The 27,766-nt window shown below is 41.6% G+C and overlaps 1 protein-coding gene across 1 annotated transcript; it reads right to left on the bottom strand.

The window, feature by feature from the left end:
• Positions 1-132: 132 nt before the first annotated feature.
• Positions 133-26,297, bottom strand: LOC139333959 (NIPA-like protein 2). Its single transcript, XM_070966682.1, has 11 exons — positions 26,072-26,297; positions 15,662-15,730; positions 14,355-14,523; positions 8,376-8,435; positions 7,434-7,555; positions 5,107-5,203; positions 4,685-4,820; positions 4,266-4,354; positions 1,072-1,135; positions 889-986; positions 133-697 (listed from the first exon to the last, which is right to left on the bottom strand). The coding sequence occupies exons 1-11, from the start codon at positions 26,156-26,158 to the stop codon at positions 591-593; spliced, it is 1,098 nt and encodes a 365-aa protein (XP_070822783.1). The 5' UTR covers positions 26,159-26,297; the 3' UTR covers positions 133-590.
• Positions 26,298-27,766: the final 1,469 nt, after the last annotated feature.

Here is a 27,766-nt window from a genome sequence, read left to right as displayed (position 1 = left end):
ATGAAGTGAAATCGTTTCACTCCTCAACATATGAGCACAAGGTTGCCTGATCATCTTTGAGTCGCCACCATTAGGGGGCAGTAGTGCACTTATTTTGCTGTATGATATGAAATCTTCAGACAATTGAAACATCAGATTTTGTCCTCGTTTATTGACAACTGAGTGCACATACACCATTTTATTCAACTGATTAACAAAATACATGTTATAATGGAAGGCATTTTTTTCACAGTGGCATCCTGGACCGTCTTTATATTAAACTTTGTTGCTAGTCGGGTATTTCATGCTGCACTGTGATCCTGAGATGTTTCATCTTATTTAAAGTCAATTTCCTCTTCAGTTATTCCTGAAAACTCTGATGGAAATACTGTTAAGTCACAGAAACACTGATTCTATGATACTGAAAGAGATACTTGCAATTTTTTTGACATAAAAAGACCAATATGGCCTCCAATACTGCTGCTCAGCTGGCACTAGTTTGAATTGATGCCTACCATTCATTTCTATAAATAGAGATATTATTGAAGTACCCAGGAAGAAGCACACACACATAAATCCACAAAATTACAGTCTCAACAGATGGGCAGGTCCTATGAATCGTCTGTTTGGCCAGCTCTGTTGCACATGAGTTTGGCTGCCAGTGATCCGTATGTCGGAGTCTTTGCCTCAGGCTGCACTTTGTCTGTGTGCCGTCTCCCTGTGAACACGGACAGCAGAGCTCATTAGATGGACCCTGCTGCCAGGGCTGCAGAAGTTAGCAGTCAGATAAAACCAGGGTCACCGCCAGCAGATCCGTGCTGTCGCTGCTGGCTAATCAATACACCATACTCAATATAAATAGGTCCACATGCAGCACACTACTGTGAAGAGAGCTGATCAAAAACTCACCAGGAATCCTGCCCATAGCGATAAAATTGCGATCTTGTTGCTTTATTTTTGGTCTGTTTCGGGCGATCAGGAAAACTCCAAGGAAAGAGAGAAGACAGCTGGAAGAGAGTTTCAGGGAGGACTGTTCTTACAGCAAATATCACATTTTAATCTGCAGTCATTGGTGTGTTAGTCGATGCTTACCCAAAGAGAAACATAAAAATGTTGAGTAAAGCCAAGCCTTCAAACTCCTGGTAAAACACTATCCCTGCAAAATGAAAAAAAAAAGGCCCATTAAAATGCATTTCACTTCCCAGAAAATAACAATATGCAGATTATCTCAAGTGCTTTATTTGAGAAACACATCCCTGCAAATCCTGAGCACACAGTACACTGAATGAGGAGAGAAAAGAGTTTTAATTTTTAACCCAACAGCGTAGTTCTTACAGATGAGAAAATATTCCAGATCGCTGGCTAACCCTCAGCGTCTCCTCTCAGTGCTCGCGTCACTCCACAAGCCTTCTAATGTGACCGCCACCGGGTTAGGACCACCACAAGGATTTTCTTTAGTCTGGAACAAAGCTGATCTTAAAGGAGAAGTCCACCCCCGGATCTTCTTATACTGCCACATATAATACATCAGCAATTTGTTGTTCAATGCAGTCAATTGTGGGTCATATGTGTGGGCGCAGAGAGCAATAGTAATATCAAGAGCAATAACAGGAGCAGGGATTCTAAGGAAAGGTAAGAGTGACTCAAATCAGCACACGCCTTGTGGCTCTCCCTCCTCTATGATTCTATGACGGATATCTCTCTGTGTGATTATGGGATGTCAGTGTAAAATGCTCTTTTGTTCTAAGAGACTGACACCAAAAGCGGATGTTGATGTTTTGGACTGCTGGAACATTTTCTGCTCCTACACTGAAGCAGCACTGGAAATGGTTTGAAATGATGTCATGTAACCAGCGGCTCGACGGTTAAACCACAAGAAGATGAACAAACAAGACAATGTATCTCCTAATGTAAGGTCCATTGTCAAAGATCGGTTTAAATCACAAAGTTCTGTTGTATTTTTCTCTTAAGGCAAAAATGCCTTTGAGAAACCCTTTCTTTCTTTTTTCAGATTGAAGAAAGAGCACGAACAGACAGACTCCTCACAGACCTGACCTGGCAGATACACGATACTGTGGTACAAGGAGTCCTAAGAGGTTCACAGATACAGGAGTGCATCACCATCTTCACTGTGTTACGTTCCACTGTGTTGCTCTATGAATCAATTTCAACTACTCAGTTTTGGAGCACGTCATCAGAAAACGTGATTCTACTGAAAAGAGTTCAGTCAGAGTCTTCAGGATGAAGCTGTTACTGATTTCACTCCCCTGTCTGTGGCAGTCATCCCCCTGGTTCCTACTGAAGATGGGAATCTTTCATCTCATAGGTCCTTAATTTAAGAAGAATTTGCTAATAATTTCAAAGAATTTTCCTGGAAAGAATCATGTAATTTGATACAAATTATATGGAAATTTGGAATGTCCTTGAAAGAAAAGACTGCATCAAATTTTCATTCCTTACTCATTTGTTATTGGAAAGGTTACTCTACATACATGTTGAATTGCATGGTTGCCTGTAGATACATTTTTGCATGTTGAGGTGATCAGACTACATTAGCCCTCGAACAGCTTTAAAAACCTTATCCGTTCACGTTAATGTTTCATGAATTGTGTGTAAAAGATGCGCTGTTAATGGCGTTCGTGGAACAGTCTTCCACTATATTTTTCTCTCCAGAGGAACACGACTTTGCTGTGTTACACCTGCTGTGTGACAAGTTTTTACAAGTTAGGAAAATAGAGGCAAACAGCTCAATCAGTCTCAATCGACTGGAGATGTGAGGACAAATGAATTTTTCATCTCAGGTGACAGCAGAGGAGAGCCGCGGCTCAAATTACAGTTAACATTTGATTTTTTTTAAATGCATTGACTGGCTTCTGATTTGCTTTGAGTGATGCTCCAAAGTCTTCATGGTAATCACAATTTGTTTGAGATATGTGAGGAAAAATAATTGTGGTGCTCCAAAAGCTTAAAAAACCCCCCAAACATTTGTTTTGTAAAAGAATTGCTGCTGTGCAGTATTTTTATGTCTGTATTATTCCTTTTTTTCAGATAGATGCAGAATTTGTGCTTAACTACAGCTGCAGTCCAGATGTGCAACCTGACTTTCTGCTGAAGATATTCATATGAAGGGAGAAAGAAACACAAGACAGCATTATGTCACCTATGGCTCAAGTAAGAGGACAGCACTGTTCTGTTGCAGAACATATTGCTGCTAACATACAGTGAGAAATAAGGATTCTGATCAAATAACCTTTTCTGCTGCCCTGTCTTCATCAGGATGACAATGTTGATTTAGGATGAGAGCCACAGGAGTCAGTACTACCTATACTACCACATGGGATGTCTTAATATATTCAGGTTTGATACTGTAAGGTCTGTTTTATATTTGAATGTAAAAATATCAGTTATAGAAACCACATAGAACAAACCGGTCCAGTATTCACTACTAATATCAATATGAAAGTGAACTAAAAAACAGTAACTTTGGAAAACATCACATGACTCTCTAACTGTTGAGGCCTCATATTATCTTCATGAGGGTTGTGGAGTAGTCCTCTTGTCATGTCTCTATTTTTAATAGATAATAATTACTTAATGACACAATTCTCTTAAGGAAACTTATTAAGAAATTACCAAATGCTAAAATAACAATACATCATCGTTTATATAATACTTACTTTTAGGACCAAATACCTGCAAAAATAATGGCCTTCCCATCAGCTAAACAAAGTTGGTAAACATTACATGCTAAACATCAGCACGTTAGCATGCTAATGTTAGCATTTAGCTCAAAGCCTGATCACGACAAAGCTGCTGCCATGTTTAGACTCATGAGTGAGTCAAAAGGCTCAGTAATGTGTGTTACTGTAGTTTTTCAGTGAACACGGCTCATCATGAATGAATTCTGAATGTGCTGGGGACAGTTTTGAGCTGCAGACTGATGCATATTTAGTTTGCTAGTGAGTATTTATGGCACCTGGACAGTTTATGTGGGATTCAGTGAAAATACACTTAAATTGGCCATAAATGTCACCGAGTGCAACAGTGTTGATCAGTGATGTGTTTTCACTCATTTCTGGCCAACAGTGGAGCTCTAGGGCACAGAATATATCAGTATTTGATCAGTTCATTGTTGCTTTTGGCCATTTTGATGGGATTCGTTCACAATAACAAAGAGAAAAAAAAACCAAAACAGAATATCACTTGTCATATCATTCCTGCGGGAAAACAAAAGGTTTTGAGAAAAACTGAATGCACAGAGAGCGACAGCTTTATGGCTGACATACCTGCAACAATAGCACTCGCGGTGAAAAACACAAAGTTGATAGGAACCACCTCTGTGGCATCAAACATTTTCATTGCCTGATTGAGAAATCTGTTGAGAGAAGAAAGCAGATTTGAGAAGCACGGTTATAAATATATAACAATATTATAAAAATATTATAAAAGCAACGGTCACACACATAACCTTGGGTACAGAGACAATGTGTAGCAGCCTATTCATCCATCATAATACTGTAGGTGCACTGCAGGTACAATGTCACCATGTCCAAAATATATTATTTTCCTCAGTTTGTTCAGGAACTGGAAAGCCAAAATTGCATCTAGCCTGTGGTGAACACGTGGGATTTGAGCAATAAAAAAGAGGCAGAGAGAGAAAAAAAAAGAAAGTACACAGAAGTAAAGAGAGAAAACCTTGACTAACTTGATCTGGAAGGCACAGGAGGCGACCATGACCACAAGCATCACGTAGAATATGGGGTAGATGAGCTGCAGCTGGCCTTTTATTGACTCTGTGATCATCCCTGACACAGCTTTGACTGAGATGACTGTCAGAGAGGCTGCAGCAACAAAGAAGCAACAGATCACTCCAGCTTCACTTGGTTGTGCAACTTGTAGCAATAAAGAACTTCCTCATTGGTTCATGCTGATTTGCGGAGGTGGTTAATTTCCTCCTGGTGAGTTTTAATGAATTATTTTCTTCCATCGTGTTCTACTCAGCTCTTAAATGAAATAACAATACAGCATGGGTCCATTTTTGGTAGCCAGGCAACAAAGCACTGGCTGCCTAAAATGGTTTAATCCATAACCTCTGCCCTCAATCAGGCAGCTTTCATTTGTCCATACCAAGCAGGGCCACCAGCAGCATCACAATGACGATGTGCTTCACATTCCTCCTCTTGTACAGATAGAGCAGGATGCAAAAGACGGCGACCTCTATAAACTGTTGAGAGAGTGTGGAGGGGGTGGAGGTTATATAAATCATTAGTGCATATTCCATTTCCTCAAACTTTGCACAGCAATTGAGAACTGACTTGCACTCAAATTGTACTTTCTCTGACCATTTTATCTATATAACAAAGTGCTGTATGCAGGCAGCGAGCGGCGCGCTTTAATTGAAACAAATGACCGTGGCAGAAAAATGAAATGAATTGTTGGACTTTAATGGGAAGGGCCCAGGGCTGTTCTTGTGAGTCCAATAGCACTGAGCTGTTCAAGGACCTCTGGTATAACACCACACAGCTCTAATGGGTGGAGAATGAGAAAGGAGTACAAAAAGTAGAATTGAGCTAAAAAGATCAAGCTGACCTTTAAATGTCTCTCAAAACCATGTCTGTGTCTGTACAAATATGTTTAATAGAGGGCTTATTTCAAGATTTCATTAGTCATTTTGGAAGAGGATTTGGAAAGACCTGGGTCATTTGCAAGAAATGCCATTTAGCGCTACACACACCGTGAATGACACCAAAACTATTTAAGTCTTTTGGATGAAATCATTTGATAATAGTATGACCTCTGGAAGTAATGAGAAGACATTGATAGATATTTAATTTTCCTCTGATTAATCACCACCTACAGTTAATCCCATACTGTTGAAGGCTGCTCCTCCGCAGGCTGATGAGTATTCACAATGCATTGCCAAAAATGGAAAACAGCATGCAGTACCCTTTTAGACACCATCAATCACTGCAGCCAGAGGCAGCAGGACCATCCAAATTTGAAAACATCTGTCCATCTATACATCCATCTGTATTTTCTTAATATCTGCTGAAGCAGCTCTCTTTCGTTTTTCCTCCAATCGCTGCTTTTTCTTCTCAGAGTGTGTTTGCATTGGTTAAGCAAAGAGGACTAGATTCAAAAGTGGCATGTGGAATATGGTTGAGAGAAATGCTGTGCGGTGAATAATGATAGCACTGCTACCCAGGGCACACATTCACTGTTTACACCACTGGCTAGCACCCCTGATGAGCTGCTAGCTGTTATCCTTTTAGCTTCATCTCTGCCTGCTCAGATGGATTATGTGCAGATAATTGGTTGTTCCACAAACATTAAAGGGAATATTCAGGATTTCATTTCATGTGTTTAGTTTGTGGTGGACAAAATAACTAGTCTGACTGCCATTAGATGCTTCATAGAAGGATTAATTCATGAGAAATGATGTTGTATACAGTATATGATGGTTTACAGATGTAAATACAATGAAAAAAAGAAGAAATGCAACAGGCTACAGATTCTCAGTGGTGTGCAAGACCTCTGCGAGTAGTTTCCTGAAGAACAGATCAAAGATGTCACACTTTCTAGCACAAATAGTGCTTCCCCCTCCTCCTCACCCTTTAATTATACAAAGCAGAGTAGTAGAGTCTCTGCAAGAGAATTTGAACCTGAAAGGTGGAAAACAGAGCCCCCCCCCCCCCCCCCCCCCCGCTGCTATCACGGGAGCGCTGGGATCAATGGAAAAGCAGCAGGGCGTGACCTTCTACTGCAGACATCTTCCTTTAGTAACATCTGAGGTGTTTTTGACCGAGACCGGTGTTAACATTTGGAGCTAACATTTACATTTTTGTGATGAGTAGGTTTTCAGAAAGACACTGTGTTTCAGCTCTTTAACAGATCTGTCACTATGGTAACGGCTATGTTTATGCCATCCCTGCCTTGAGCAAAATAGGAATAGGCAAGCACATGGGTGAGTGTTAATGCACACGCAGACCATGAGGTGGGGGCAGCTGCTTTTGATACAATCTTAGTTTTAATGGATTCGCTCCCCATGAAACCCAACAGACCTGAGCTCATCCATATGAGCCAGAACAACTAGAAGAACGGGAGACCTTTCACAGGTGCAATGATTAATTACATCATCCTCAGAGGTCAGGTTATTCATCAGCTCTTTCACAGAGGATTGATAAAAATTTAATAGTTTCATTAACCCTTGAGAGATTTCCTCCTCTTGCTCCTCTCTACAAGGAGTTTAAAGGTTGACAGAAGCTAACTAACACCAGGACAAGAGCTGCTATTTATACAGTGATACTGTGTGTGTGTGTGAGGACAGCGCACTGGTCTGCTGCTAAAAGTACACAACAATAGGAAGTAAATCATTTGGACATATAAACAGCAGCTCCAAGGCAAGAACATGCTCACATGCATGTATTACTGGAGAGTTATAAAGGGTTACATACAAGGTAAAGCAGGAAGTGCCAGCTGACGGCATAGTACTGCACCAGATGGGCTGTGATGTGTGTGGAAGTGTGGGGGGCAAAGGTCACCAGGAGATACGTTCCTGTTATTGCCAGGGTGCCACCTATGAAAGAAAGAGAGCAGAGAGTGGTGAGACTGGAGTGAAAAGGCTTATTATACTCACATTGACTCGAGCTCACCTTCAGAATAGTACTCTTGGACTTGGCAAACTCGCTATTTACTGAATTCATTGAAACACTACCACCGGCTGAAAGTAACTGTCATTTGTAGTTTTCATCTTTCCTTGGGGTCATTTTATTTACCATCTTTTACATCTTACATCTGCTGTTGGTTTGTATAAGCCTTTGCAAATGGGACACTGCTGAAAAACAGCTTGCTCTCAGTGATTCCCCCCTTTGTAAATATACCATTCATGCAATTAAATGTTTCCAGCATGGGGCTGATAATGTCACTCAGCAAATGCAAGACAATAGCGAAACTGGCACAAATTGCTGATGATTTATCCAGTAAACCAACAATATGCAGAGCTGTGCGGCGCTGACATTAATTTCCAATCTCGCGGTTGTAATGATTGTCACTGTGAGGACCATCACAATCGTGTCATTTAGCAGCAGGCTCAGCAAATGTGACAAACAATAGCTTTTCATAAAACAATAAAATAGGATAGGTCTGTTGAGAAGATTGTGCATTTTCTTTTCACTGCCAGCAACACACAGCAATTACACTTTTTAACTAGTTTGATTTCTATCTTAGTTAATCTGAAATATAATTTCCTCTGACACGGGATGTCTGTCACACTGAGATAATCTAGGAAGTTACTTTGATAGATCTGGATTTTAAGATGTCACTTTTCAAGTCAAAGCAGCAGTCTGAGAGAACATGTATGTCCTCAAGTGCAATAATCCTCAAGCGTGTGTGCTTACCAACAATGTCAGAGGCACGCACCGTCTCCTTGAGGAAAACCACAGATATGACAGCGCTGGCTGGGAAGTGAAAATATATTCTTGTTAGTTTAACTGCTAATAAAACATGCTGCAATTACTATTCACTTAAGCAGAACACAGATTTCTACACACTGTATATTTCTTAAAAAGCAATTTAACATACTAAAAAATTTAAACTGTAAACTGAAAACAACTTGCTCTCAATAACACAGCAATCAATGCATGTCCCTTGACAATAACAACAGCCATTTTTTGAAACCTCATGGTCTTGATTGATTGATTTTTTGATGCAAGTCAGTTTAACCAAAAGCAAGATCGTATACTTGACTGAATACTGACTTGATATAAATACCAATTACATCAGTAGCAAACAGACATTCAGCCAAACTAAACCTCTGGCTGCATACATATGTACTGCAACTGGATAAGGAGTAATTGGATTTTACTGTGCAGGGTGTGATGTGAAAACATCACTGTAATTTCTGTACTCAGTCACTCAGTCATGCACATGTGCACACAGTGAGACTATACTGTATAATGTGTGTCCACATAAATAATACACATGATACACACACAATGCTTGGCATGTTTATGTTGATCAGCCTGATAAAACCTGTCAGCCTGCCTAGATAAATGGAACTCATTAGGACTTCATAACACCAGCATCAAATTACAGCAAGATGCTGGGCCATGCCACATTCTTCACGGGCTCATTCATCAATATCATTGTCAAAATCCGTGACAGTGAAAAGCAATCAGTTTCACATGAACTAAGACTCAGATCAGTCTTCTTAATGTTCCCCCAGAATATGCACCGAACCAATGAGATGAATAAACTTACAGCATTTGGCTATCACAGAGACGGATAGCGAGACTGGCAGACATGCATGCTGACACACAGACACGCAGATAAACAAGCAGATACACAGACGGATGGCCACACAGGCAGACTAACTGCCTGAGACAGGAAAAACAAACTAGAAGACAAACAGGCAGTGGACAGACTGACAGGGAAGCAAATAGATAAAGCGAGTGACAGCAGCCTGTCACAGTGAAGAGGTCAGTTTACATAACACACCGTGGCTGCTGTGTTGGAGGTCCACAACACTGGAACGCCAAGTGCCTAATTTTCCAACCTTTTCTGTAGTTATATTGTTATATATTCCACGAATGTTTCAGCAGAGCCAGCTGTGGCAGCTGGGAGATTTTGGACACAACTGCAGTGAACCACTGCCAGCCAGCCAGACGAGCATGCAGGTGATGGCACTCAGACAAGAGACAGACTAACTGAATGGAAAAATAGCTGGAAAATACTGCATAAGAGACAGTTTGCGTACAGGCTCTGTCACTGTCATAAGGAGATTAGCTACAGAGCATAAACAGCTCAATATGTCAGAGACAAACAGCATGTCACGCATGGGATTACAGTGGTGTCATGGCATGACAGACAGGTTCTCCAAATGGATCCTAAACACTGACTGCACTTTTATAAGCAAACATTTCCACCTGAGGGCCGATTTTAGGCAACACCAATAAACCAAAGCAATGAAAAGCTTTACAACAAACAAAAAAAATAGAAAAAGTCAAGTTGAATAAAGCAAAATTTCCCCTGCAGTGCATGGTGCCGCGGGGACATTACTGTCAAATTGGAAGTTTATAAAGGCTCTCATTGGTATTGTGATGAAACAGTTGGTTGTTTAATATTTCATACTGCGAACATGTTCGCATACACATTTAGGACTCCTTCTTTGCCTCTGGGAGCAGCTGGATCTAACAAGTAACCATAGCAACTCCATACAAAGTGAGATTCACATGGCTTGATAAAATGAGAAATGTGGCAACAGGAACCTCTGGGGTACACAGTTCTGTCGCGGCTCCTGCGTGTTGGAGGTGTGTGTGTGTGTGTGTGTGTGTGTGTGTGTGTGTGTGTGTGTGTGTGTGTGTGTGTGTGTGTGCATCAGATCAGTTCTGGCCCTCTACGTGCTCTCTCTCAGATGTGCAGTGATGGGAACCTCCCTGCGGGAAAACACACGATGTCAGACACTCTTTCACCACAGAGATCTGACAAAAAACAGCAAAATGAAAGCAGTGAAAGTTGAGCTGTCATCCCCCAGGGAAACCCAAATGTAAGAGCTGTTGCCTCATTGCACATGTTGTATGTTCACAGCGTCACAAATGACAAAAAACAGTGACTTCTGACAGCTTTCTCGTCATGTGAAAACGTGAGTGTGAAGACCAGCTTTCAGAAACTCCTGAACGACAGACAAACGTTGTAACATAGATGCTGTACAGGAGTTTTGTATTAAGGAATTATAAATTATAAAATTAAAAGATCTAAATCACAACCAAACTTTGTACCAAGAAAAACCTTTTTTTTTTCCAAAATTTTCCAATTTCCATTTGACATTTGAAGCCAAGGATCTATTGGAGTCGATCAAATCTAAATCACTGTGCTAAACAACACATCTTAGTCAACGCTACAGTGCTGCAGGTCTGACATCTGTGAGCGACGCTGATGCAGTGTGTGAATCAGGTTTCTGTTTATTTCCACCATGCCAGCCTTCCTCCTCTTTTGCATGTGATGACATGTTATCTGACAGAGAGAGCTGATGCTCTGCTCCATACAACAGCATTTGGGATGGTGCTGTCATTCCTAATAGAGACTGGTGGGCTCTGTGTATAGGGACAGTCGTAATTGCTCTCCATGGAGCGTCACAGTGGCAGCGTGACATGCAGGGACAGGCGGATGACAGCAGCATCATCAGCTCTCACGATCTCGTCCCTTTCCTCCTCTGCTTCTGCTTTCCACTTCGTATAGGTCTCTGCCTGTTGTCCCATTTCATTCATATCATTATTCTCTCCTCTCCTCTCACCTCAGCATCTTCTCCTCTCAGCATCCAGCCTCCCTTCTCCTCACCTCTACCCAGAAAACCATTTGCCTCCCTCTTGTTTACTCACTCAAGGCCTCCCGCTGTCTGTCCCCCCCTCTGAGCCTTCACACAGCTCTTGGAAAACAGGCACAACAGCGCAGCAGGAGCTGTGTGTGTGTATGTGTGTGTGTTAGCCTAAGGAGCATCTGTGATTGAAAATATCCACTAAACCTGCGTGCTTTTACACACCACTACAGTTATGCATACATTTGTGTGTGTGTGCTTGCTCATTTGCGTACAGTGTGACTCAGCGTGAGTTGAGAGGTGGAGTCACATTGGCAGACTGCAACCTGCACATTTTCCCCTCAGCTCCACTTGTTAGCTCTGAGGAGGACAGGCCGTGTCACGGCTGCAGACATCTTCCTCTCCTTTCCCTCCGTTCACCTCTTCATCTCTGGCTTCATTAATTCTTCAAGGCACTCCTTTAAGACACACTTCAGCTGGATATTATTCAGGCACACTCCAATGCAACACTAGTGGCTAGCAGTCAGTGCTTTTTATCGGAATAATGATAGTTAAATGGAAATGAACATTTTTAATACCTGTGGCTTCAAAGAGTCATCATGTCAGCTTTACACACGCTGTTAAAGCATTGTGAGATTACTGCTGTCGACAGAGTATAGTGCTGCAGTCCTGTTATTGTGGTAAAAACACTGAATAAAGTAATTGCTCACTGAAGCTGACTGAAGTACAACACCATACAAAGCTACAACGAGCAAGAGGTGGAGCCTTCTTAACAAGATTAGTGGTTTCGTTCGGTGCTTTATTTCAACAATTCATCCACTTGTGAGACGTGACCATAGGAAAATCATTTCAAGCGTCGGGGTAATAGCTGTCATTAATATCATGACTCACCACCACCTCCAGTGCGGTGAATGATGGGTGGCGGGAGGTAAGACGCGAACCTGTTTAATATTTAACCTGCATTTAGAGTGTTTGCACTAAGCAGGCTGCCAGCTGTAGCAACCGGGCAGGCTTTGTTTTGACTGGCTAGCGAATCCAGCTTAGTTCATGACAGCTGTACTTCACACTGTGGGCCATAAAATGATCATTTGCCGAGTGGGATGCTGGATTTATAATGTACCAAGTATGTACCAAGACTTGTACATATTCACCATCTGGGTCCAGTGCTGGATATGAACTATGAATTGGAAGAATAGTCAAAAATATCACTTGCACCTACGCACTGACCCCCTGTGATCACAAGGTCTTGGTCTTAATTTATTCTCAAAGCAACAGTATAAAGCAACATTTGGATGTTTCTTTTTAAAGCATGTTTGCAAGCGTGAGCAACTCCACCGAATGGGGTGAAGACCTAGCAGCTTTGCCAGCGTAGGTAGATGTGTAGTCGTGATGCACAGGAGGGACTACTACTGTAGATGCAGAACTTCATTAATGCAGTTCACTTTAATGTCCTGTTATTTAAACAGGGAAAAGATTGTACTGATTGCTCGAGGTAAAGGTCTTCATCAGGTGCTGTCAAACAACCATCACCACTATTTACTTTGTCCAATTATTTCTGTTTTTGTAAGTTGCCAGTAGATTAGGGTTACCAACCTGAGGGGCCATAGGTAGATTAAAGGGACATAAAGGTAGAAAAAAAGATTTCTTTCGATTTTTCTCTCATCTTTGTTTATTTAACTTTGAATTGCTAAAAACTATTACATTTTAATATTTAGATAAAACAGGGATGTCTAGACATGGAGTAGACGTATTTAAGTAGTGACAATGGCTCATAAGTAGGTTTTGTTTTAGAGGTCACAGGCCAAAAAGGTTGGGATCCACTGCCATAAATGAATGTATTCTTCAAAGATTGAATAGGGTGCTTCAGAACGTCAGTCAACATCAGTGCCTCACTTAATTCACTTATGATTTCAGTTTCAGTTTCCTATTTAATCAGTGTTACAGCCAAGACATTTAAACTGATGACAAACAGAATTTAACATTTGAGGTGGAGGATCTTTAGTAGATATGAAATATGACGTCGTCTGACCTAAATATTTCATAGCATCTGGCTACATTTACTTAGATGGACAACACTGTACGATGAATCAGATCTACATAAAAACATCCTGCGTTTATAGGTTGAGCAGGTATCTGCAAATGTTAGTCCAGACCTCAGAAATGTCGACACTTGTGTGCCACCTCATCAACGGCTTCCCATCTGGTCCCACTAGAAACGTTCCAAAGTTCAACTTGATGCTGCTGGTCTTCAGAAGCTGCCAGAACAGTCTCTCTGTGGGGTTGCCAAAGTAGTCTCCAACTGGTGGGCAGGAGTTCTTAAGGAAAGTGAAAACCTTGCACATCTCTTCCACTCAAATCACCTTTTTCAAACAGCGGGAAGTATGGAACAAATCCATTGCCTGGTCTGACATGCTTTAAACCTGGAAGAATTTCATGTTTTTGCCCTGGTTCCTGTTTCCCAAACTGGCTGCAGGGAAAGCTGAGAATGCTCAGTCCAACAGGTTTCAACTCCTCAGAAATGGGAGATGGATCCATATTGGTACAGTGCTAGCATGGCAAGGATTTCCAAAAAATATAATGACAAAAGATCATGGCAAAATTGTGTTCAGAAAAAACTTGCCAGCAGTACTGAGATGGATTGTTGCAAAACATGGACCTATTGACCATTTTCTGGGGAAAAAATTCAAACACATCCATCTGTTGCTGAAACTTCAACAGTGCCTCTGTTCTTTCTGGAGTGACTGTATCTATTAAAAAAAAAAAAAAAAACTGTGACTGAGACTTTGAAAAAAGCAGTATCTGTACTGTACTATAGCCCCAAGCCTGTACTGACAATGCATTTGAGTGCGTTTTTTCAGATGTCACAGACAACAGTGAAACCTGTTAGATTTTCAGCACGTACAGTAATGTCAGCACTTGGCATTAAGATGCCTGTTCATGGCAAGATGAGAGGAAAAATAACAAACTTCACATGGCAATGATTCCTTTTGTTCCCCAAGGAAGCAACCTTTCCTCCTGCCTTCATGCATGGATAATGTATGAGCGGAAAAAAGGTCGCACTTACCTATGACTGACACACAGCCCAGAGGAGCTATGAGCGATGCTGGGGCAAAGCCGTAGGCAGCAAAGTTCCCCAGCTCCCCGACACCCATGAGAACCACACCGCACCACCACATCATGGAGGTGTAATAGGGCTTGGAGCCACGCTGAGCTTGACGGACGTGGGCATATTTCTGTCAGGAAGAGAGGGAACAGGAGCCCGAGGCATCAGTGAGATTAAGTAGCTCCAATAACTGGAGAGCTGCACAAGACAAACTCAAACATACACCACACAGATAACTTTACGGCCATACGCAGCCAAATACATAAGACTTGAAAAACAAGCTGCAATTTAGGAGATAATACAGATTTACAGAGGCTCACAAAACCAAACCGTAACTCCCTCTGCTGATTAGCATTTCATCTCAGAAGAGGTGTGACACCAATTAAGCAAATCAATGAGGTGGGAAGCTGTACAAGGGAAATGCAAATGTATACTTCATAATCATTAACAATGCTATTTTGCAAGGATGCACTGTCTAATAAACAATGATTATCAGCCTTTTCCAGCACTTTTAGTTGAAGCTGTCACACCCTCTCAAACTGTTTTACACACCCTGCATGCTGCCGCCAACCCAGTTTCTGCACTGCCATCAAAAGAGTCACATTTGCTAAACAGAGAGTAATTAAGCAACAGATATTACGTTGGTGTTATATGAATTACGCAGTGGAGAAAAAAAAAAGATAATTTAGACAGGCAACATTTTTATACCTCAGCCTCTGAAGCCGCTCAGAGTTAGTTAATGCTTGTAGTTAATGAATAGTATTTACTCTCTAAATGACTTGGATTGATTATTGAACAGCACGCAGCTCAAAAACAACGGCTAACACTGCACTTGAAATAGTGCCGATAAGGCATCAGGGAGGCACTATAAGTCCTCAGTTAGAGCATAATTAGAATTACAATTTTGCAGTGTGATTACTTAAATGGACAATTGTATTGCTAATCACAATATTCAACTAAATATAATAGTATATAACAGTCACTCCTGTGAATTCTAATTCAAATAGGCTTCACTGGCATGAAACACAAAATCAGGTTCTGCTGTCTGCTGCACAAAGCCTGCTGTGAACATGTCAGCAGATCACACAGTGAGCGTATAAGTGCATGTTCACTAAAATCCTGATGAACACATAGAGTTTGCTAAAGAGACAACACGCTGTCAGGGGAGAAGCAGTCTCACAGTACATAGAAAAATCAGTCTTTACAGGCGTCAAGGGCCTGCTGTGTGCTGAGTGTCTGCTGTTCAGCTCGATTTCAGTGCTTCCTACCTGTATATTGAGTGAAATGCTGATGAGGACATTCCCACATATGGAGATTATGATTCCCAGGAGATAGGTCTGTGGGAACAAACAGTAAACAGGCACAAGATTAGGTGATGCTCTACTTGTCACGCACCAGCTCCAAACCCCCCATATTACTCCCTGTAAGTCTTCCCTGCAGCTGTCACATCTGTCATTTCCATGACAACCAAAGAGTTGGTGCTCTGTTCAAAGGCATGAGTTTGTGTGTGTGTGTGCTCCTGTCTAACAGAGGCTGGTATGGTTTCACAATATCAAACTTTCAATTCTCACACACTCACACGCAGTACAAGGCAACAGAGACAGGCAAACACAGACATTTAACACACTGGTGCAAAAACACAAACACTCCCTCACATAACAATCCCACGATATATGACACCTCACAAAGGTGTGGATGCAGGTTGGGACACACCTTTAGGCACACTAACACCCTGCTCATGACACACATTAAAGGTTTTTGGGAACTGAACATGAACAACGTAACATGAATTGTTCGTAGAAAATGGTAATGTGGGAAAGACTTTGTCACAGCAGCAAGTTATAAGAAGCCCAACGATCTACAGCCATGTTAGCAGCTCTTTGAGGCACAACTAAATGCTAACATTAGCATGTTATCATGCTCACAATTACAATAGTAAAATGCTGACGTTTAGAAGTTAAAATTACCAGGTTCTTAATCTTAGTTTATCATGTTTGCACGCTAACATGCTCGCAGTGGCAAGCTGATATTTGGCAGGTAGGTTATGATGTTGACCATTGTCACCATGTTAGTCTAGCATGTTAGCATGCTAACAAACTGATATTTGGCAGGTAGGTTATGTTGACCATTCTCACCATGTTTGTTTAGCTTGTTAGCATACTAACTATGACTGTCTTAAGGTAGCCAAATGCCTTCTCATCTAATTAGTGATGCGCATGAATGGATCAACAAGACTCCCAATGCCCTATCTAGCAAAACCCCAGCCAAGTGGTTAACAGCATGCTAACATGCTCACAGTTCCAATGCTAAGATGCGGATGTTTAGCAGGTATCATGTTCACCATCTTAGTATAGTATGCTATCATACTAACATTTCTTAATTAGCACTACACACAAAGTACAGCTGAGGCTGATGGGAAGCTTTGTAGGTATTTGGTCATTATCCAAACTTTTAGACAAATTACAATTTTGACCTTGTGAAGGTGCTGTATGGAACGTTCACCAAAGACAGCAAGGTTCAGCCTCAGGAGACCATGAACGTCTGGATAAAATTCTATGGCAATCCATTCAATAGCTGTTCAGATGCTTCAGTCTGGACCAAAGTGAAGCACTGACTGACAGACACGCCACACAGCTACAATGCTAGCGTGGGGAAACAACATGTACAGCTCTTGTGAAATGATGCCCTAAAAATAGACCTTGTATCACGAGACTCTTATTTCTATATCTCTCATATCTTATTTTGTTTATTATTTATTATAAAATTTCCACAATATGATGACATCTTTCTTATACCAGGAGAAGATAAATGAGCATATTTTTGAGGTCAATTCTCAGCAGGAATGCATAACTGGTGTTAAAGTGATGGTAAGAGGATCCATTCGCTTTAAGTTTTTCAAGAATACTCCAGGCTACTTTCTGCCATATACTTGGAAAATTATTGCAGAGAGGAAATTTAATTTTAGGTCATAAACATACTGGTGGCTGTGGGCGGACAAAGTTTACAAAGAAAAAAAAGTGGGCAGTGGGGGTGGAATGCGAATGATGAAAACCTAAAGAAAGAAACTCAATCATTGTAAAAGAATTAACAGCAGCCAAGCACATCCAAGGATTTATCCCATGAAAGAGCATTATGAGAGAGATGGGGGGTAGAGAGAAAAGAGAGAAGGGATACTCAGTGATGGAAGTTAAAACAAAGGAACAGGAGACAAAGCAAGAGAGAGGAGTGAGCTGGAAAATGAGAGGGAGAATGGTATAGTTAGAAAAGAGATGGAAAAGACGCCAGCAACACAACATTACAAAAAATGAAAGAGAGGAGAGTCAGTGCTCAGGCTCAGCGGTCCATTCTGGAAGATAAGATAGGCAGTAGGTTATTGTCAATAATGCCCATCTGATATTGTTGACAATGAAATAACAGCACTGTAGACAAAGGCTAGCAGAGTGAATGAAGTGTAAATTAATTCTTCTGGTCTCCACACACAACAGCTGATCACTATCACACAATCCAGAGGTCGTCTGTCGCTCTGCCAGAACACATTATTAGATATCCTCAGTGAAAATATGAACCATCTTTTCACACCACTGAGGGGAAGGCACTGTCATTATAGGTTATTCTTACAGTCATTAAGCAAAGACCACAGCCTACTCTCTGGACAGGGAAAATAGCCATAACCCCCAGAGCCTCAGAGACTGCACTGAACACACAAAATAATGATGGTAAACTTCCACAGAACACAGTTTAGTAACCTTTCTTCTAATGAAACCAGCAATATACCTACAATTCATCCTGAGGAGGACATGAATGTGTGCCAGATTTTATGGCAATCCATGCAGTATTTGATAGTTTGTCATTGCCCACAGGCCAATGGCAGCCCTCAGAAACATTTTGTGCAGACCCTGAACAAACACTTTCAAAAACCTAAATTTGACACTTGGCTACTGTGTCAGTGTGCTCCCCTAACAATGAAACATGTGTCAGGTTAGGAATGACAACTAGAAAGTTACTGGTTGCATAGCAACTAGTGGCACTAGAGGTCTTCACAGGTCAACTTGAACCCAACTTCTGAATTAGAACTAACTTGTTAATAGCAATCAGTTGTGAAATTAATCAGTTCTGTGTCTCCCAGCTGATATTTCTTGGTTCTGCTTGGGTCTGGGTCCCAGCTTTCCGGTTCATAGTTTTAGTGGACAACTCTGCAGTTTAATGTGGAATTGAGATGGAAAAGCCAGGGAAAAAAACAAACAAAAAAACAAACAAACATTGTAAGTATAGGGTATATCAATCCAATTGTATATCCAATCCAATGCAAAAATAATACATCCACATAACACTGATCAGTCAGAACTGACAAAGTGTCTCTATCAAATCAATCAATCAACATTTCTCAACATGACAGGAATATACTCTGACTTTAGCCTGTGGATGAATGTTTGGAGGTACAAAGATTGATGTAAGACATCCACTGACACAGGCTCTGTAGTCACAAAAAGAACAGAAAGACAAAAGTTCCTTCCTCACTTCTACCTGAGCACACAGCAGAGGTGAAGAAATGGGGAAAGACAGCTGCTTTCCCTAAAACCTGTAGCCCATTTTCAATTACTTTTGACTCATCCGATCATCACACAACGTAAATCCCTCCAAAAGCCCACTTTAAAGTGAAACCACTTATGTTGTACCCTCTTTATTGCATAACACAACTCATCATCTCATCACCAGCCGATGAAGAATTGACAAGTGGATTTCTGGGTGATTTTAAATTCAAAACCTCTCCATTCACTCCAGTCTGACTCCTCTATTTCACAGTTTGCCTCCATCTTCTCTTCACATTCACCTTGACACTAAGTTTGATGACTCCACTGACCTGTAACATACCAACAGCAAGGATGATACCACACCCAAGGTACACAGGATTTAGACTCCAGTGTGTGTACTTGTCTATATGTGTGTGATGATTGCAGTGTATCAGAGGTAAACAGGATTTAGGTGGAGGAGGCGGGGTGCAGATGGGCGGTTCAATGATGAGATTCCCAGGGGACCAATATCACATCAGGGTAAAAAGTGTGCGTTTGAGTGTGTGTGGGTGTGCAATGATACACTCCATCCTCAAATGCTGAAGCAGAGAGGGAGAAAGAGAGTGTGGTGGGCTGACTGTATAAGAGATGGCTGTGGCTCTGTGGTAATTCATGATTAGACAGCCGGCGTCTTCTGTCAGGCCAGCTGTGCTCTGTTCTCTAAACCAAGATCAATAACCTTGTCAACCTTTACAGGACAGAGTGTAAGTGGCCCACCGCTTTGCTGTTACTGAGACCATCAGGAGGCTGCTCAATGTACAGCCTGGGGATAGTTCATTCCACAGACTTTACACAGATGTAGCAATTTTGAGTGTAAGGACGGATTCATCTCACTTTTCACTGGATTCATTTACCTTAAGATTGCCAGCAAGTGAAATTAGTGTAATTGCAGCAAATCGGGTTTGGGGAACCTTTTTCCCATCAAGAGCCATTACACTGTTTACTAGAACTGCTTCTTTTTGCAAGTTGTCTGACGTCAGATGGTAGAGTTCATCATGATGCTATTCACAGCTGGTTTTCCAGGTGTGGGTCAGTCAGTCTTGAGCGGAGCTGAGTCTTTGCAAGAGTCAGGTTTGAAAAGAGCTGCTCACAGCAGTAAGTCATTGCTTTGTGGCTTAATGATTCCATGTTGTTGGTTGTCAGGCACATCAGCTGGTTGCTCATTAATTAACTGAGTTTCCCTGGCATGGGAAGTCTCATCTTATCTTAAAAGGAAAAAATATATACACAGATACAGATCCTTTTGTTTACTTGTCATGTCCTAAAAGCTCTCACCAAATGCCTGAGGGACTTTTCACTCACCAGCATATTCAGATGTTATAAACTTGCTCTCATTAATTTCCACATCAGGTTTTCCTTCATCTCTATGAATTATTCCGGACAAAGTGACACTTTGGAACATTTTTTCCTTGTCTGGTGCTAGCGGCTCCACAGCAGCAACAGGGCAAAAATTCTCCTTCTGAATGAGGTTTCAGCTTCTTAGCTAATTAGCTCGCTCAGCAAAACATTTGCCCGCTAGCAATGTCTCTGTCAGAATGTGGTCTTGTGAAAGATGCTTGTGGGGCATCCAAATTCCACCAAAGAGTGTTAACTTTATCCAAGCGCATTTGTTCTTGCACCTCATCCAGTTTAACATGTTTCAAGCTGTAATGGCTCTTGAGATTGGCATTTTTTTCATTACTGCAAACTCGTCCCCACAAACTTACTGAGGCACGCTGGATCGCCTTTTACCTCAACAATAAAATTGTTTGTCTCTTTCTCTTGGCAACATGCATGTTTCGTTCAGGAACCACTCAGAAGAATGTAAGCCTACTATCCATCTTTATCTCTCAAAAAAGTAATTAATTTTTGCATTGAGGTTTCCCAATCCTGCATTAAATTGTTTTTCTTTGTTTGTTGTCTCTGTGTTGGTGGGACAGTGCATGCATTTGCAGTACGGGTGCTCACAGCAGGAATCATGCACCGCACAGTGGGAGCCTAAAGCTCTACCCAGTGAGGGAGACAAATCCACATAAGAGTGAGATATAGAGAGGAAGCAGGAGAAATTGTGAGAGAGATAAAGAGAGAGAGTTTTCCTGTCTCAAGAAGAGCAAACAAAGCAGTGGAGGCAGGCGAGGCCAGTACACTGGGAGTGTCTACGGCTTGTCGGCTTACTTAGCAAACACTGCACACCTGACAAAGCTCCCTGTGTTGCACTGTACTTGTGTGTTTACTCCTTTGGATTTCACCATTGATGTTTTACATAGCAAAACATTTTTCTGCTCTTACACTTCACTGTACAGTAGATGCATGGGAAATATGTCAAGATAAGGCCCTGTCATCTGTGCAATGGTGGAAAACAACATTTACTTGAGTACTGAGTTTAAGAACAGTTTTGGGGTATTTGTACTTTGCACGAGCATTCCCATGGTATGTACTTTTATTACAGTACATTTATCTTTATCTTTACTTTGCAGATTTTTCATATAAAAAGTGACCAGTTTTAAAGTATTTATGTTAAAATGCTGACACATGATCTATAATCAAACTGGTAAAATGAAAGTATCCAAAGGAAAACTGAGAATTTAAAATTAGGCCCAGCACATTCATGCATCAATTATTATAAATCAATCATATCATATGTAGTAACGCTAAACAGTAGGTGCTGGTTGTCCTGACAGGAGTTGGTTTCTTTATTAAGATATACTACAGGTGATTCCAGCCAAGTTGGCCAACTTGATCCACAATTCCCCTCCCTCTGTAGAACTGTATCTAAATGGATCCATCTATCCACCTGTGCTTTCATTCAGATCTTAACTGGGACCCATACTCTTGCTGCAGGAAGTGTGGCTCAGCACCAGTGGCCCATGCCCATATATTTTGATGGATAATCCGATACGAGCCAGTGTTACAGCAGCAAAGGGGGAGCACAATGGCGAGATGCATCAGTAAAAAACAGGGAAAGATAAATCTGTAAACAATATAAGTAGCAGAGTACATACACACATACATATATGTGTGTGCGCGCCTACTTCAGATAACCCCCCGTGGACCATTAGCCAATACTGTCAACTATCTGCCCTCTAAAAAGATGACTTACACCCTTCATGTACAGAAAAATACTGCTTGAAATCTTCTTTAGTCTTCTTTGTTTCTCCTCTCTGTTCACAATACAAGGAGCAATGGCACTTTAATAAATCCCTGTGTAATGAACTGTACCTGTGTATCAGTCTAGGTTCATTGATGACCCCATTCTAGTCCTTGTGTATTTGTTTTGTAAATTATATTAATTTATTCTCTGTTAAATTAAAAATGTTATGAAAAAAAATGTAATGCTCTGAAAGCACTGGGGTCATTCAGCATTATGAATGCTTTTACCTCTGGTACTTTACATATAAATTACATAAAATCTGAAAGCAGGTCTTTTCTTCCACGACTGCATCTATGTTTGGACAGTTATCCAGTTGTTTTAGGGTGGACTTTTCCTTTACCACTGCAGTTTGTGCATTTGATCAAGTCTCCCATAACTGTAGGGTTGTTCCAGGCCAGTCACACGAGAAAGCTGATTATACTGTGGCTGGGTGAAAATTGTTAATTAATTTGTGACAAAGGTAGCCACAGAACAAGTCACATTAAAGAACGAGAGCTAAATTGGCCACAACACTGATCAATGACACACTCTGAACAGCATGGTTAGTTTTACATGCTGTTGCCAGAGCCTGAACAAGAAACAGCTAAATTACTGTGAGAATCAAAGATGGTAATCAGATTCTTTAACCTCACACTGACACTGATTGTGAGGAACCCAGGCAACAGATCAAAGACAGAACCTTGTGTTCTTTAACTCAGCTCTTACAAGTCATGACACAAACTCAAACGGGAGTCCAACTGCAGCATTTGAGCGAGTTTGAATATCCCTATCAACAAATGTAAAAGTCAGCAAAACTGTGAACTGCATGAGCAGATTCATCCTCAAGGCACAATCAAGGACGTGCCAAATTTTCTTCACTACAGTTTTTCTGTTTACTGTCTTGCCGTGGAATTACTGGACTCATGTATCTTTTCCATTAAACTGCAGTCAGTGTTTTGTGCAAATTCGATTACATAAATGTCAGAGATAAAATCAATTTGAGTTTCTGGTCATATCTCACTGGAAGTTTTTCACCCTCAAGGCACAAACATGGCATAAGGCATGCACAAATGAGAATGGTGATGGTTGTATTATAGACACACACACACACACACACACACACACACACACACACACACACACACACACACACACACACACACACACACACACACACAGTCTTTGCAAACTGTATATACTCCCACACTCCTTTTACTCCTGTATACTTTTGAGCTTCACGTTTCACCTTGAACATAATTCACATTCCTACTGTAACCTTAATCCATATAACCTTGTAAGGACATTCATCATCCTCATACAGATCCATGTAATGCTGCACACATGCAGTCCTTGTCACAAGCAATTTTTCATAAGCTTGTACTTGCACAAAGCAAACATGATAACCCAACTTGAACCCATCTGCATGTACGTTTAGCTGCTAACAGCAAGTCTGAATCGCCCGCCTGAATCTGGTCTCCCACAGCCAGACCTATCTCCACAGCCTGAATCTAAACTAAAGCCGAAGCAACAGAATCTGAATGGGCCTTAAGGCTGACAGCGCTGGTCCTCCTCCTCCTCACTAGGACACTGACCCACAGACAGACAGACAGATAGACAGCATGGCCCTTTGTGTCCACTGACAATGGGGATCTGTCCCTTCCTGGGATGGGCTGATCTCTGGATGAAGCCCTTCACTTTCTGCTCAGAGGTGGTGGGTACAGAAGAAGCATGGGTGAGAAGAGAGTAAGCTCAGAGACACAGATGGGCAAGCAAGAGCACGACAAGGATGGAGGGGAACTATCTATGTAGGCATCATCACTTTATTCAGTTTTTATGATAGATTATAGAAAAGAGTGCCAATTATTGGCCTTTTATTATGGACAAATTTAAGCAATAAGAACTTGATCACAAAAATCCTCAGTGGGTTCCCCATAGATTTCCTTTGTCACTTCTTCAAAGACTGTGAGTAGGCTGCAAGCAAGCTCACAAGATTTACCTACTAGCAAAGAAAACTCAACATACAGCAAACAAAACACAAAGGTTTTAGACAGGATCAGCAGCATACTTGCAGTTTTGCTATTCTACAAATGGTATGAATAGCGGGGCTCAGAGCAAAAGGGTCAATGGTGCCACTAAAATAAAAATGATGTATGGCGCTGTGAGCAAGAATATACTATTATGTGGTAAAAAAGCCGATTTAATTTTCATATATCTTGCATATAAGATATTTATTTCGGCTTGAGGATGGTATAATGAGGGCTGCAAGGAGGGTCACCAAAGATATTTACATTAATCCTCTGGGAACAGTGAATATCCACAGTCAGTTACATGGAGCCAGCAGCTGTGACCAGCTCTGGACCAATGTGACTAACTGCTGTGTCTGTTAGCGGGACAAAGACAAAATATCAACTCAGTACAGTGATGTAGCCAAGAGTAATTATTGCTAGGCAGTTATTTATAGTGGTAGAGTCTTTCATCACCCACCCTCTCTAAAATGGCTATGTAGCGTACAGAAGCTCTTGAAGCAAATTCTGCCCAATTTTCTTTAACCCAACTTCCAAAACAAAAAAAAAAAACAACCTAAAAAATAACATTTGCACGTATCACCAGAGCTGATTATCTCTTGGGGACATGTGAATGACGTGTTCTCATTGGGACATAGGGCAGTCTCTCAAAACATTGGCTCCTATAAGATTTTCAGTCGCACCACTGCAAACATTTTCAAGTCTGGGAGCAGTTCAAGTGTAAGACAGACCAATATTGTCCCCTGGATGTTGGGATGTTCACTGGGATGGTGGGCAGGAATGGACAGAGGGGGAGCTGGGACCATTAGCCAGCTGTTCAGGACTCTTACAGTAGATCTATTCTCTCACAGCCCACCCATGGGCCATTACTCATCACTCACGCCTCTCATTCCTCCTCTGTTACCCTCTTTCTTTCTCTCTGCCCCATTTGTAATGTCACACAGAGAAAACATGGCAGAAAGAGAGAAACACACGTACAGGGGAAGATGAGCATGAGGAGAATGTGTGTCTGCATGACAGTAGGAGGGCAGAGGACTGACACACACATACAAGGACATTACCAAACACACAAACACGCACACACAGTGAAAGAGAGTGACTTTATATTACAATTACAAACAGACGTGCACATTCTCAACTTAATGCCCAGCATCAGGAAAGTCCAGTCACAAAGTTAAAAGTTCAAAAGAAAGAAAAGGCCTTCCAACACAATGATTTAGTCATGATCACTTTGGAAAATAGTCCTGACAGGTGCCAGCGCTGATAGATCTCTGCGCTGTCTGGCTTCCTCATCCACACTGAGTGCTCATTATCCAAAGAGCTTTGGAGGCTGAGGTTATATTTTGACTTCCAAGATTTTTTTTTTTTTTTTGACTAACTTAATCTCCTCTTGGACATTAGTGTGTAACTTCCTGCTCCAAATGGAGGCCAGGGAGGCAAACTTCCTGAAAGTCAACGAAATGAGAAACGTGAAACTTTTATCTCTGCAGACTGCTGTGCTGCAGTGAAGCTGAACAGCTGAAACAGGTTCAGCATGATTTATATCACACATAGAGTAAGCAAAGGAAATAACTGGCCTATGGTAGAAAGCAGGAAAAACACTGGCCTGGCCTGTGACATGTTGGAAAATAAACAGGGGTGAAACTATACACTTAAGTCTTTTTAAATACATATAGGAAGCATTATGTTCTTAAAATGATGCTAAAATTTTCTTTAAAATGTAAAACTGTACTCATAGACAAAAAGATGCATACTTCTTATTTTATCAATCTAAAATGCTGATTTGCCATGGGTGGGAAAAGTCTCTTCAAATTAACAGCCTGATCAATTTTATTCAATATGATGCCTGAACTTATTTGACACCCTCTGAAATAATCAGCTATAATCTTTTGTTGCCAAGACAACTGTCTCAACAGTACAGCTTTTCTGTTGGCCCCAGTGTAAACTTCCAGTTTGAAAGTGAAACGAACTCACCCGGAGCGGATTCTCCAGAATCTCAGCGCGGTGAGCCTGAGTGGAGGTCATCTGCAGAGCCGCATGCTGAAAACTTGAATTCGCCATGATTTCCTTATCGTTTAATAAGGAAAGAACAGTTTTCCTGATCGCAACTCCCACTTTCTTCACATCTTTGTTGGCTGTTATTCACCCCACCTCATCCCATCCCGTGCGCCCCCCGCCTCTGTGGCTTCAGTGGAAACTCTGAGGGAAAAGTCCCTGAAGGTTGCGAGGCGGATCAGGAGTTTGTGCTAACTTCAAGCGCGGTGGGAAAAACGGCCACTTTCAATCAACCAAGCTGTAGACCTGGGATAGTCCCACTATTTTATGTTTTAAACCCAATGTTAATCAGATTTTTCTGGAAGAATGGGTGACAGTTAACATATTAAGATATCAAGTCAGACCAGCTTTGTTTGCGTTCATTGAACATGAACACCCTGATGGACGATATCACGAGGAGCACTTTAAGGCATCACGTGAGAACAGGTGAGCATGTAATGAGGCTCCGGCGCAGATAATCACATCGTGGCGCAGCTGTCATTAAGTTAGCATTTATTTGCTAGATACCACACTTGGGAAATAAAGAAGCCGTCCCAAGGCTTTCCGGGGTTTGGGTACCAGTGAGAAACATGTTGCCACCTGCTGGTCATATTCAGGATAACAGAGAAATCTGAGTGACAGCTTCACACTTGACTGGGCAACACATCTGATCACGTGATGTTCCAGTTCTGGTAGGGCTGATGGTGTTCTCACCTACGGACAACAGGTGTTTCATTGTGTATCAGTCTGGACATTTGTAATCATCCACTCCTCCTCATCGCTTTCAGAAACCTCATCAACAGCTGAAAGGGAGACTTTGGAAAAAACATGGATCATCATAACAAGGCTGGAGGACGGTGTCTGATCTCCTTTCAGTGTGGGTCCATCTGTGAGGACATCCTGGTCAAAGGGTTGTACTGAGATGGGATCTTACTGATCCCACTTCCTTTCTGTCAATAGATGACTGATGAATGCTTGTCTGTTCTTGTGTGATCAATGTAAATAGAATTATCATGTGCAGATCCCTGTAAAGTTTAGAATAGAGTTTAAAATTCTCCTCCTTACTTACAAAGCCATAAGTGGCCAGGCACCTTCTTATCTTAAAGAGCTCATAGTACCTTATTGCCCTACTCGAACACTGCGTTCCCAGAATGCAGGTCTACTTATGGTTCCTAAAGTCTCAAAAAGCAGAACAGGAGTCAGAACATTTAGCTATCAAGCTCCTCTCCTGTGGAACCATCTTCCAGTCTTTGTCCGGGAGGCAGACACTGTCTCTACATTTAAGAGTAGGCTTAAAACGTTCCTTTTTGATAAAGCTTATAGTTAGGGCTGGCTCAGGCTGGTCCTGGACCAGCCCCTAGTTATGCTGCTATAGGATTAGACTGTTGGGGGACATCCAAAGATACACCGAGCTCCTCCGTCCTTCTGTCCCTCTCCATCCGCACGCTCTCATGTCCTACCACGGCGTGTTACTAACTTAGCTCCTTCCCCGGAGTCTCTGTGCTTTGTCGTCTTGCAGGTTCCCATGGACAGTGGCTGAATCTGGATTGTGGATTTCAGCTGCGTCTCCTGCCTTGGCCCTGCCTGACATCCACTGCAACTGCTACTGCTATTATTACATCCACTGTCACTGTT

This window comes from Chaetodon trifascialis, chromosome 7 (genome assembly GCF_039877785.1).
Source record: "Chaetodon trifascialis isolate fChaTrf1 chromosome 7, fChaTrf1.hap1, whole genome shotgun sequence".
Taxonomy (NCBI): Eukaryota; Metazoa; Chordata; class Actinopteri; order Chaetodontiformes; family Chaetodontidae; genus Chaetodon; species Chaetodon trifascialis.
The sequence above is the reverse complement of the archived record's forward strand: the minus strand, read 5'-3'. Positions and strand labels throughout refer to the sequence as shown.